The sequence below is a fragment of the Taudactylus pleione genome, unplaced genomic scaffold (genome assembly GCF_031769625.1).
Source record: "Taudactylus pleione unplaced genomic scaffold, aTauple2 ptg000244l, whole genome shotgun sequence".
Classification (NCBI taxonomy): domain Eukaryota; kingdom Metazoa; phylum Chordata; class Amphibia; order Anura; family Myobatrachidae; genus Taudactylus; species Taudactylus pleione.
This window is the reverse complement of record NW_028284646.1, coordinates 14,665,540-14,679,041: the sequence shown is the minus strand read 5'-3', so window position 1 is coordinate 14,679,041 and position 13,502 is coordinate 14,665,540. Positions and strand designations below refer to the sequence as shown.

At 45.8% G+C, this 13,502-nt stretch overlaps 1 protein-coding gene across 2 annotated transcripts in view; it reads right to left on the bottom strand.

The window, feature by feature from the left end:
- ABCC5 (ATP binding cassette subfamily C member 5) overlaps positions 1–13,502 on the bottom strand; it is a 127,637-nt gene that overhangs the window by 22,624 nt on the left and 91,511 nt on the right. For both annotated transcript variants that reach the window (XM_088479730.1, XM_088479731.1), the window contains 3 exons: positions 8,826–9,010; positions 8,050–8,196; positions 7,829–7,958 (listed from right to left, as the gene is read on the bottom strand). In XM_088479730.1, the coding sequence (XP_088335856.1) occupies positions 7,829–7,958; positions 8,050–8,196; positions 8,826–9,010 (462 nt within the window). The remainder of the gene's footprint in view (positions 1–7,828; positions 7,959–8,049; positions 8,197–8,825; positions 9,011–13,502) is intronic.

Below are 13,502 nucleotides of genomic sequence, written 5' to 3'. Positions count from 1 at the left end.
GTTGTAACAATGCTTACTTGTTTTAATGTCTGTATAGCCACGGAGACTGCTAGCGTTGCAATAGATTTGACGCGGCCATTACCACATGCAACGGAGGGATGTGTGGATGCAGGATGCACTGGGTCCACTCTTCCTATAACCCCGCCCCCAAGCCAGAGGCACCTCAGTTTGTAAGTAGCCAGAGGAGGACAGAAAGAGAAGATTGGAACACTCAAGAACCATACTCACAGAGAAGGAGACTGGAAACCGGTGACCAGTAACACAGCCCATATGAAACCAGGTGCGTCAGGGCGGGCGCCCTGTGGACCCTATGGACTTCGTAGAAACAGATAAAGTGGTTATCATATCTCTCGTTTTCTACTTCAGGGTCCATAGGGGGTAAACAGGGTTGACCTTGGGGATGTCCCAAAGCAGTTCTTATAAGGGTAGGGACGCTCCTGTGCTGAGAGGAGAATCCGTCACCATAAGGAAGCATCCTGAGAGGCAAAGGAAACCAATGCATAGAACCTAAGAAAGGTCTAGACAGAAGACCACAGAAGACCACGTGGCCACCTTGCAAGGCAGAACAGCTGTGGCGCTACAGCGAGCCGCCCACGAGGGCCCACAGCCCAAGTAGAATAAGCATCAACAGAAATAGAAAGGCATTCCTATGTGTAGGCCACGGAGATAGGCATAAGAAGCCAACATCTGTTTATTGGTCGGCCATCCTATCCTGTGAAAAACAGAAATCCATAGACCACAAATAAGGAGGCCGATTTCCTGAAGGAGCTTTAACGGACCACGTAAATCCTGAGAGGCCGAACCACAGTCAATGAGGCCACCCCAGGCTGTTTGTCTATTGTATGTATTAAATGCTCACATTTATGAAGATCGTGTGGACGTCCATATCTAGAACCAACTCAAAACATACCTTTATAAGAGGAAACACCCCATGCTGTAAGGGTATACAATCGGGAAACCGGCTGCCTTAATACTGCCAGGCGGCTTCCCGACTGTCATCTCCCGGCGAGGGTGAAATGCCTGACATTTCCACGGCGCCGGGAGACGGGCGCCGCGAGCGGACAGCCGCAGGGGGGGGGGGGCATATTGGGTTCTGGAGGGTTAGGTTTAGGGCACCCGGGGGGGACTTAGGGTTAGGCAATTGGGGGGGGGGGGGGGGGGTTAGGGTTAGGCACCCCTAGGGGGTTAGGTTAGTATATACTTACTTTAGGGACGTTAGGGATTTCCAGCGCTGTCGGGCTCTGCTCATCTGTTGACCAGGCGCTGCCGGCCATACGGCCAGCGGTATTTCATACCGATTCCGCTGTATGTGAGTACATGGTACGCCATCTGATAAAGAAACTGCTATAGGAGTATTTAGATACTTGTTAAAGTGAGTGGGGTATGTCCCTCCCTTATGGATTATGAATTCATGTTGAAAGATACCTTGATATATGCACCTACTTACTATAGTGTAAGTAAGGTGCGTCTAGATTTTTATCTTTACTATCATCATTTATAAAGTGAAAATCAGGACCAACACATTGTTTCTATTTCTTCCTTCTTCTTTTGTCGTTTTATGGTCGGCCAAACTACTGAGGAGGAGAAGAGAAGAAACACCCTCAAGAAGAACATATCGGACTGAATTACCGATTTCACTTTTTGATTGCCAGTTAGCATTTTATTGTTTACAGCGCCTATATCTGAGGTCTTTGCATTTTTCGGACCATAAGAATTATGTATGCCACATTCTGGGGTAGATCCTAGCAAAAGCTGGCATACACACTCTAAACATCTCGATGATGATAGAGCCAGAGAAGCCTTAGGACCACAGTAGGGACGCAGTCAAAGACAAACGATGCAGGTCCAAGGAAAGGCAAGGACCCTAAGACAACAGGTCCGGATATTGAGGCAGCAGGAACGGAGTGTCGATGGAGAGTCTCCGAAAATCTTAGTACCAGTGACGACTGGGTCAATCGGAGCCACCAGCAGGACAGTACCTCCGTCTTGATTGAACTTCCGAAGAACTCAAGGAAGAAGGGAGACCGGAGAAAACAGGTACATAAATTTGAAGGCCCACGTCACTGACAACGCGTCGCCGAAGGTTGCTTCAGTAACTCTAGTTCTGGACCCTAACACCGGCAGTGTGTGATAGAGTCAGGAGGCCATGAGGACCACCTCTGGGAGGCCCCCTCTGCTAGTTGAAACCTCTCTTGGAGAAAAGACTAGTCCCCTGAATGCATATCGTGACGGCTGAGGAAGTCCGCTTCCCAATGGAGAACTCCCGGAATGAACACTGCAGAGATGGCCGGGAGGAGACCCATGGTCTGTGTCAGAATGTGTGACACTTCCGTCATTGCTGCCCAACTACGAGTGTCTCCTAGATGTAAGCCACTGTTGTGACAATGTTGGACTGAACCTTTACAGGTTTACCGTGAAGTATGTGTTAGGCCAGAGCGAGGGCCCAAGACAGCCTGAAGTTCCAATAAGTTCATTGGCAGGGCGGAATCGACAGATGTCCAACTGCCCCGAAAGGTGTGCGGACCGGTCACCGCGCCTCAGAGACTGGCATCCGTAGTAAGGATTACCCTAGATGAGATGGCCATAGCCACCCAGATAGAGACAGACGCACCACCGGAGAGAGCATCATCGTCTGAACAGTGAGAGGATCAGTTTTGCAAAGGTCTGTAATGGAACTGGACATATTCCACCCTCCCGAAGGTAGACGCCCTGGATTCCAGAACCCGCATTACAGAGTGTAATGACACTAATCGACTGTGGAGGCACCTGCGCACTCGTAGTTGATCTTATCTGACGTCAGAAGGATTCTCCGATTCTGGGAATCCAGCAGGGCTCCCAGATGAATCATACCCTGTGAGGGATTCAAGGAGGACTTTTACCCAGTTGATTAAATATTCGTGCTTGTGAAGGAAAGCAATGGTTAACTGGAATTGGCTTTAAAGTACCTTGGGGATCCTGCTAAGAGCAGGAGGCCGTCCAGATACAGGAACAGTCTGATACTCTGAACAGGTGGGCTGTCATAAAAGCCATAAATCTGATAAACCCTGGTGGGGCTGTGGACAGTCCAAAGGACAGAGCACGAAAATTAGAAGTGTTGCTGTGGCACAGCAAACCTGAGCTAACACTGATGAGAGGGCTCTATAGGTACGCGTCCTGAATATCCAGCGATACCATAAAGTCCCCAGGTTCCATAGCTCGGATGATGGAGCGTAGGGGTTCCCTCCTGAGCCTAGGCACCTTTAGGAATTGGTTCAGGGATTTGAGATGGAGGAAAGGCCAATGAGGACCATTCGGCCTCTGCCCCAGAAGGAAAGTAGAATAACCAGTCCCTCGCTGAGATAGCGGGGCTGGCATAATTACCCCTGCTCAGCGCAAGGACTGTATAGCTTTCTGGATTTGAAAGGCCTTTTTCGAGTCTGAAGAAGGGCCTGTGTAGCAAAACATGTGGGGAGGCCGTCTGAGCAATGAGAGGGCATACCCGTGAGAGACTTCAACTCTTACCCAAGCATCCGTGGTGACTCGACACCAGCACTGGACGAACTGAAAAAGTCGGTATCTCACTCTGAGATCCCCCAGATAAAGACCTGTACCGTCAGGCTGAAGGTTTATCCTCAGGTTTAGAAGCAGGGCGTCTGGATGTCCAGGTCTGCCCGGTACCGGGTATGGCGGCCCTCGTGGAGGCCGACATCCTAGGAAAAGACTGGCCTTTGGGCTGTCCCTGTGGAGAAAAAGACTCAACAGATTTAGTTTGAGGCCTTGTAATGGGAGTAGCTGAAGGCGGAAATTGGCCGAGTGATACTGCCAACGTTGGTACAATCTTGTCAAGCTCAGGACCAAACAAGATCTCCCCAATATAGGGTATACATTTTAATGCCTATCTTGGAGTCCACCTCTGCCGTCCATGAGCGCAGCCATAGAGTATGGCGGCGGATACAGTCACAGCCGAAACCCTGAAGGTTAAGAGACTGGCATCCAATGTTGTTACTCAAACATATGAAACTGCATTTTAAATGTGAGCAACAAAAGGCATCTGATCCCCCAAAGTTTTTGAGGGAAAAAGCACTACAAATGCAGCAGCCCAGCACCCAATAAGCTTTAGCCACCCATGCGATAGCCATGGTTGTACGGGCAACAGCCCCTGAAAGCTAGTACATTGATTTCAGGCAAAGTTACCACCTACGAATCCGTAGAATCCGTCCGGGCAAGGATGGGTGGCGTAGTAGCGCTCTTAATCAGACGAGTAACATGAGAATCCACCCCAGGAGGTGATTCCTACTTGCAATGACCCTCAGGGAATGGGAAACATGAGGCCAAAAGCTCTTGTGATACCTCTTATCTGGCAATTGTCAGACCCCCGCCATGTGATCCACCCGCTGGTCAGAGAGGGGGAAAACAGCCGAAGCCACTTTAATGCTTAAATCAAGGGTGATTTGATTTAGGTGCAAATTCAACATCTTCTATAACTAGGATGGACATGACCACCAGCACCAAAGCAGGGATAAAAATACTTAATTTAGGCTCCCCTTCGTGTGAAGGAGCCAGATACATCATCCAGTGCACCCTTGGCTGACGATCTGTGTTAGACAGTAGGCAGACTGGGAAGCAACCACAGGGCGTTTATTATGCCATTTTGTGTTTTGTAGAAACGACATCCACCCAGGGTGGCTGCTGTGGTAATCCCTGCAAGGGAAATGAGACTTTTGCGATACCTGAGGGAATTTGAAAAACCCCAGTAGAGAGCGGCAGTCTGTCACAGGGGCAAACCGCAAGAACTGCGAGATACCCTGAGAGGGAAGGGTAGCACGTTGAAGCAACCCCAAGTGGGTTACAACTATGGGGGCCGTCAGGCGATCCGTAATGGAGACCAGGGTCTTGAGAAACAAACCGCCCAAGGGGGATCCTGTAAGGGGCCCGGCACCTCATACATAACCCTTTCCGAGACAAATCCTCCGTATTCACACCTGCAACACATGTCTTGCAGGATAGCAAAAATGGGTGCAGTATCATGCTCTATTTCCTGGTCAGACATATCTGACTAACCACCATCGTGGAAATATCAAGCAGCGCTATACTGGTCTGACTAACGCCATGATTAGCTGCAGGGACCCATTGTCAGCGTATGCAACACACAGTTCCACCTAAAATATGGCAATGTGCAGCACGCAACAGTATGTGACAAATCTCACAAATATTGACAAGTATATACATGTGAGGTCTCAGAACCACCCTAAGTACACCTGTATTAGGGCAGATTGTAAAGAAAAGGGATAGATATACACTGACAGGTGAGAGAAGAAAGCACAGACAGTCAGCACTAGCATAGGTCACATACAATGCAGAAATATAAATATATATATATATATATATATATATATATATATATATAAACATTACATATAATATACTGCAAATGTTGCTACACTCAACTGCCCAAATTCAGTGAGGTTTTTCGTCTGCATTGGTGTTCGTACAAAGTTGCAGTACTTATTCAGATGCACACATGAAGAAGCGAATTATAAATTTGTTGGGCGTTCCTAGGTAGTTACAGGGGGTAGGCTACTCAGACGCAGATATAATCTAGTATGGGTGTGTTATTGGAGTGTTGCGGGTGTGTCGCTGAAAGAGGTTGCGCACAGAAACGTGGAATCGCTCACATTGGAGGACATAAACAGACAGATGATCTGCACCTAGCATAGGACTGGTGCAAGTTTCACTGATACACCCTACATGGAGAAACCCATACATATACCATATTCCAGGAAAACAAACATTGGCAGTTTCAGTTTTGAAAAAAAACTCTTGCTTCTGGGAAGGGAGTATCCCACCCCCCTCAACAGACCACACCTCTATTACGGTTGCTTCCGGAAATTTCCCAGGCTGGTTTTCAATCCCAATCCGTCCCTGGCAGGTTCCGGCTGTTAGTGTCAGGCTGCGTCAGAGTAAATAGCATGAGAAGGGGCTGGCAGACACAGACAGGGTCATCAAGGGGTGCAGGAGGTACACCTTTGCAGGGTCCAAGCAGATGGAAGGGCTCCGGTAGCTCTAATGATCCAGACTATAAAATGCTGGCCAAATTATCATGGAGGAACCTGCCCTGCCAAGAATCCCTTCACTCACACACACAGGTTCCCAACTCAGCCCCCAGCCGATCAACTTTCCTTCCTCAGCTCCGCAGTAGCCCCGCCCCCAGCTCTCTTCTCTTCATCTCTTCTCCTCCTTCCTTCCTGCTATACCATTGGCACAGCACAGAAGAAGGCGGAGACTCCTGCAACTGTGAAGCAGATCACAGACGTACTCCCTTTCCACTGCACTCTCTCCCTCTTTCCCCTGCAGTCTCTACCACTGCCCCCTCCTCCCCTGCAGTCTCTACCACTGCCCCCTCCTCCCCTGCAGTCTCTACCACTGCCCCCTCCTCCCCTGCAGTCTCTACCACTGCCCCCTCCGCCCCTGCAGTCTCTACCACTGCCCCCTCCGCCCCTGCAGTCTCTACCACTGCCCCCTCCGCCCCTGCAGTCTCTCCCCCTGGCCCATTATCCCTTGCAGTCTTTCTCCTACTAACCCCATGCATACTCTCACATGGTTTGCTTAATCTTTGCAGTCTCTCCCACTGTCCACTTCTCCTCTGCAGTCTATCCCACTTTCCACCATTTCCCCTGCAGTCTCTCACAGTCCCTTTCACTTTGCAGTCTCTCTCACAGTCCCTTTCCCTTTGCAGTCTCTCTCACAGTCCCTTTCCCTTTGCAGTCTCTCTCAGAGTCCCTTTCCCTTTGCAGTCTATCACAGATCCCTTATCCCCTGCACTGCAGTCTCCCCACAATCTCCTTTTCTACTGCAGTCTCCCCCACTGTCACCTTTCCCCTGCAGTCTCTCACTGCCTGTACACACTTCCCCATCTGTGCCTGTACACCCTTCCCCATCTGTGCCTGTACACCCTTCCCCATCTGTGCCTGTACACCCTTCCCCATCTGTGCCTGTACACCCTTCCCCATCTGTGCCTGTACACCCTTCCCCATCTGTGCCTGTACACCCTTCCCCATCTGTGCCTGTACACCCTTCCCCATCTGTGCCTGTACACCCTTCCCCATCTGTGTCTGTACACCCTTCCCCATCTGTGTCTGTACACCCTTCCCCATCTGTGTCTGTGCACCCTTCCCCATCTGTGTCTGTACACCCTTCCCCATCTTCGCCTATGCCCCCCACCACATGACTGGTGGCTGCAACCAGATTTGGTGTAGATGGACAGGGGACCAATCACATTAAACACCACAAAACTGAACCTAAGGATGGCAGGTAAACACAAATTTCTGTTACTTAGGGGCATATTTATCACATTACGCATTTTTTATGCCAATGTGTTAAATATTTTACACCCAAATTCGAAATGTGTAAATTAATATTTTCATGCATATTTACTAAAATCCTCTTGCATGGAGATGGGCTCAGATAAGAGCCTGGCCTGGTGAAGAGCTGGAAGCTCTCTGGTCTGAGTCCTTAGTGAACACTGAATGCTCGGTTGTCGGCCGGCGCATATGTCACCAGGGGCCAAAGGAGAAGGATCCGAAGCACACCTCTCCAGAATAATTTGCTAAATAGTAGCCCATAGACTACTAATATTAACGCCATCTGGAGATGGCGTTATCCTAACGGGGCCAAGCTCTGGAGTGTTTCACAATGTACTGGTAGAAAAGCCAGGGCCACTTGTTTGTGGTTGGCCCCCCAGGTTGAAAGTTGCCAGCCAGCCCCTGCCCGTAAGTGCCCTGCAGCACCACTGCCCTAAGCAATAGTTGGGCAGAATTATCCATCAATGAAGAAATAAAAGTAAACTCACCCTCATCCATGTCTTTGGAAAATCTATTCAGAATACGGCCCGTAGGGGTAGTGTCAAAAAACTTCATAGGGCTCCGGAGGATACGCCTGAAAAGCTCATCATGGAGCTTAGAAGAAGCTCGTAGTACTCCCTGGAAGACAGCAGAAGAATAGAGAACAACATTAGGCAGCAAAGTACAGCAATCCTGTCCAAAAAACAAAAACAAACCAGTGAAAAATTACCTTAACGAAGACAACACCACGCACTGCTTTCAGGATGAGCATAACCACCATAGAAAGTGCATAAATTCCAGTGTAGTACTGCACATGGGGATTGTCCTTCATGCTGTGACTGATAACAGTTTCATTGTGTAATAGCACAGACGTGTTCTATAGAAAGACATATCAGGGAGAATTCAAATACACTTAGAGATGCAGACACACACTATGCATCTGTGTTAAGTGGAATTTCTCAACATATCGAGTAAGAGGACTCTAAATTTCCTATATATCTTTAAATATTCAAGACTCAATTTAACCTATAATAATGATGGTGGTGTCAGTCATACAACAAACATGAATGTTACATAGTATTACCTTGTAATACTTTGTCTCAATTTTGTGTTCTCCCCATTACACTATACATAGCACCAGCGCTCCCTTATCTTTCGTCTCCATGGCCCCCTATAATACTGGTTACTCACCCATAGGATAGGTACAGGATCACTGAATACTGTCCTGCCTCCCCATGAAAATCAGTGTATGCCTGCTCCTTTAGCTACAGCAAGTTGCCCCATCCTTGCCCCCCCTGCCCGAGATAATGTAGAATACTGTTGTCATGCTATGTACTTATGCAATAACTTGCAGCAGTGTACTGCATTTATGTAGTGTTGTTTTTATGTTCAACTCTGTGCAGCGCTGCATACACCCTGTGCCCCCTTATGACAAGACAGAAGAATAATAAAATGATAATACATAATTTACAACACATAATCTATTTGTTTATTGGAGGAACTTACCCCGCTGCCTTGTTTAATCCAATAGCCGAGCCACCAATTACTGAATGCTGTGCTTCCAACATTGAGCACAAACAGTGCCATAATGATAAAAAAGGCAAAAGGGCCTCCAGCAGCCTGGATGTAAATGCCATAAACAGACCAAGGCACAGATCCTTTGCCTTTCTCCTCCATCTGCATAAGCTGGCCTGTGGAATGAAGTAAAAAATCCTAAAATGTAAATGACCTAAATGTTATCACTATACTACGAACATCCTTAATGGTGTGTAATTCCATCTAAACACTGCGTGCGTTTGTGATATTACCAATCTTATATCATCTGTTTACACAACTATGCATGATTATATTTTCCTTAAAACCACTTGTTTAAAATAGCAAATTTAGGATAAAATATGTACCTATCCCTGTTATTGCCTCTCCAATTTTCTAACAAATTCATTTTTCTATTTAAGCATTGAAAACCTAAAAATATTTATTTACCAACTCTATTATAGTATGTGACAGTCTGCCATGCTCTTTAGCTCTCTTTATGCATTGGTGGTAAACATGTACAAAGCATGCAGTAATGAAAAGAAACTGCTCAACATTTTAGTTTACAGTCTATTTAATTATCAAAAAGGTTATTACTGATAATTGGGAGACAAGCATTTGTCTTTTGCATCCATTGGAGGAAACTAAAACCATGAGGTATAGAGGTGGCTTTAAGAGCGTGGGCACAGAAATGCTCACTGAACCTCACCTTCTATATCCCCTAGTCGGAATTGGATTAGTTGTCTCTCAGTGGCCATAGGAGCAGGGTACTTCTGTTCAGTATGCTGCCTACTGCAGCATTAAGTAATTATTTTAAGGGTGTCCTCTTTGAACAGAGTTTACCGCTTATTAAATTTCTCTTTGATTAAACAAACAAAAAAAGGAGGTTTTATTAAACACGTGACGGCAGTGACAAGTCTCTTGAAAGTTAAGCTGGGTACACACTAGACTGTTTTTTAAACAATTTGTCAATTTCTGACCTATCGGAACCTTCCGTCGCATCTTCAGTCTTCCGTCGCATCTTCAGATCTGCTGTACCTGGTGCTCAATGTGAAGATCTGATGGACAACCCCATGCATTTGGATGCCGCGGGGGAACGACAGATCATGCTGTGTTTACGAACAGCACGATATGTCGTCCGTCGCATCTGCCGGGTACAGAGGTTGTCTAGTGCTTACCCAGCTTTACATGTGTTACAGAATCATCACTTGCACAACCTGTTAAACAAGGAAGGACCCTTATCCAAACTCCAAGCCCATACCCTGACATCCATGGGCGGCACATCAACTAGCAAATATCCAGCCTATTTCTTGCTCAGAAGATCATCTTTTTAGGACTTCTATTCAATGCCATACAACAAAGAATTCTTGCAAGAACACAAGAGTCTCTCATTGCAGAGACTAATAGGGCCTCTACTGACTCAGATGTAGGTCTCCTGCTTAGGTGTACAAGTACTAGGGAAGCTAGGCTAGGTGGTTTAATTTCCAGATGGTGTTACTTTTGATATGGAAATTACACCATGACATAGCCAGCCACCTCAGCAGACTGTAAAAAAACAAAAAAAAAAACAAAACAAAAAAAAACAACAGTCTCTCAGGACTGACCACCTCATCAGAGGTCATGCCTTCATTTGAGACTGGACATTTTCACAACAAATGTGAATCTTCAGGGCTGGTGAGTTGTGACTTTTCAGTGCCACACTTTGGTCCCAAAAGGAATCAATCGTATTAAAAGATTTTATCAAAACATAACCTCTCCGAATAGTGTCAAACAATGCCACAGCTTTAGCATACTTTAACCATCAGGAAGGCTGCAAGAGCTCCCCTAAACTCAAGGGATCACAGCGTTATTCAGCCCAAGGGTAGAGAATCTTAATAGGAAAGCTCTACTCTCCGGAGAATGCTTCCTTCAAGCAGAGATATCACTTCATACAGTTGAGAAGTGGGGCTACCAGATATCAACATGATGGGATCGCAGTTAAACCACAAAAAAGAACAATAGACTTTTACATACACCCATCTTCAAAAACATGCAAATAGCCCAATTTAGAGCGCAATAGACTTTTTGCTACTTAGCCACGCCAAAACACTAATTCTATGTACCTAGTATACCACAAGCGAATGAAGACGCAATATTGAGGACAAAGAGGCAAAACTGAGGTATAAACTGCACAGCACGGGAATTGCATGCACTGCAACAGGTTTAGCATGGAGAGATAACAAAACTGTAGCAGGGTATGCCAGGACATGGAGTTTTACAACAGCTGGGGGGGGTGCTTACTGCCCTCCCCTGCTTTAGTGTATTGGTTGCATTCATATTTGCTGCTTTTCATCCTTCCTGCTGGATCCCATGTCTTGCTGAACTTATCGAATATCGATGCGTATGAATATTTGCATTTAATACTTGTTAGAATTGTTTAACTTGCATCATGGAGTCTTCTGCTAGATAGAATCTGTAAAGCCAATATTTTTTTTTTATAAGATTATCTTGGGTTGATTTTTATCTAAAAGGTTTTTCTGACTGCATGAGGGAGACCATGCTACAAAACCTAGAAACCAGATTTGGTTTAAAAAAAAAAACAACCTACCATAAAGTTTGGAAGGTGTACATCTCATGTGTAAAGAAGGTACAGTGCCTTGCAAAAGTATTCACATCCCTTGGCTTTTTACCTTTTTGTTACATTACAACCTGTAATTTATTTATTTTTTTAATCTGAATTTTATGTGATGGATCTGCACAAAATAGTCTAATTTGGTGAAGTGAAATGAGAAAAATATATTTAAAAAAGAATCTTTGTAACTAAAATTCTGAAAATTGGCATGTGCATATGTAATCACCCCCTTTGCTATGAAGCCCCTCAAAAGTTCTGGTGCTTACCAATTACCTTCAGAAGTCACGTAATTAGTGAAATTAAGTCCACCTGTGTGACATCTAAGTGTCACATGATCTGTCAGTATAAACACACCTATTCTGAAAGGCCCCAGAGGCCGCAATGCCCCTAAGTAAGGGGCATCACACAATGAAGGCCAAGGATCTCTCCAAACAAGTCAGGGACAAAGTTGTTGAGAAGTACAATTCTGGGATGGGTTATAAAAAAAATATCCAAATCTTTGATGATCCCCCGGAGCACCATCAAATCCATCATCATCACATGGAAAGAACATGGTACCACAACAAACCTGCCAAGAGAGGGCCGCCCACCAAAACTCACAGACCGTGCAAGGAGGGTATTAATCAGAGGCAGCACAGAGCCCAAAAGGAAACCCTGAAGGAGCTGCAGAGTTCCACAGCAGAGACTGCTGTATCTGTGCATGTGACTACAATAAGCTCGGACGCTCCATAGAGCTGGGCTTTACGGAAGAGTGGCCAGAAAAAAGCAATTACTTAGTGATAAAAATAAGACAATTTGAGTTTGCCAAAAGGCAAGTGGGCGACTCCCCAAATGTATGGAGGAAGGTGCTCTGGTCAGATGAGACTAAAATTGAACTTTTCGGCCACCAAGGAAAACGCTATATCTGGCGTAAACCCAACACATCTCATCACCCCAAGAACACCATCCCCACAGTGAAATATGGTGGTGGCAGCATCATGCTGTGGGGATGTTTTTCAGCAGCAGGGACTGGGAAACTGATTTGAGTCGAGGGAAAGATGGATGGTGCTAAATACAGGGATATTCTTGAACAAAACCCGTTTCAGTCTGCCTGTGATTTGAGACTGGGACGGAGGTTCACCTACCAGCAGGACAATGACCCGAAGCATACTGATAAAGCAACACACAAGTGGATTAAGGGGAAACATTTAAATGTGTTGGAATGGCCTAGTCCAAAACCAGATCTCAATCAAATTGAGAATCTGCGGTCAGACTTGAAGATTGCTGTTCACAAGCGGAAACCATCCAACATGAAGGAGCTGGAACAGATTGCCTTGAGTAATGGGCAAAAATCCCAGGGGCAAGATGTGGCAAGCTCAGAGAGACCAAAGAGACTTGCTGCTCTAATTGCCGCAAAAGGTGGCTCGACAAAGTACTGACTTTAGGGGGGTGAATAGTTATGCACGCTGAAGTTTTCTGTTATGTTGTCCTAAATGTTGTTTGATTCACAATATAATAAACCCAACAACTTCACAGTTGTAGGCATGTTCTGAAATGATGCACACCTTCAAACAATCGATTTTAATTCCAGGTTGTGAGGCAACAAAACATGAAAAATGCAAAGGGATGTAAACACTTTTGCAAGGCACTGTATTTCCTACTTACATCAGGTCCTATATTAGATTCTGAACAAAAGATTCAGGCTTAGTTTCTTAAAAATTAAAATTACAGCATTGTCTGGTTTCTTCCAAGAGGAGCAAACTTTTTTTTTTTTAAATTATCATTTCAAATATACTATATACTAAGGGCTCAATACACTTATCCACATTTTGTTTGCGGAGGCGAGTAAGTGTGGCACTTATGGTACCGCTATATATGTGTTCCCAGTCCCATAGGGCTGTGTACAAAAATTACAAACCTGGGACGAGATAAGGCTGCGAGGCACGCAAATTCTGATGCTGTTTATATGCCGCTGCAACCGCAACTCACCCGCGCTTGTGCGGGGGCGAGTTAATAGGATTGTGCCCTAAAAATCAGCAGGTGCACTAAAAACTATTTTA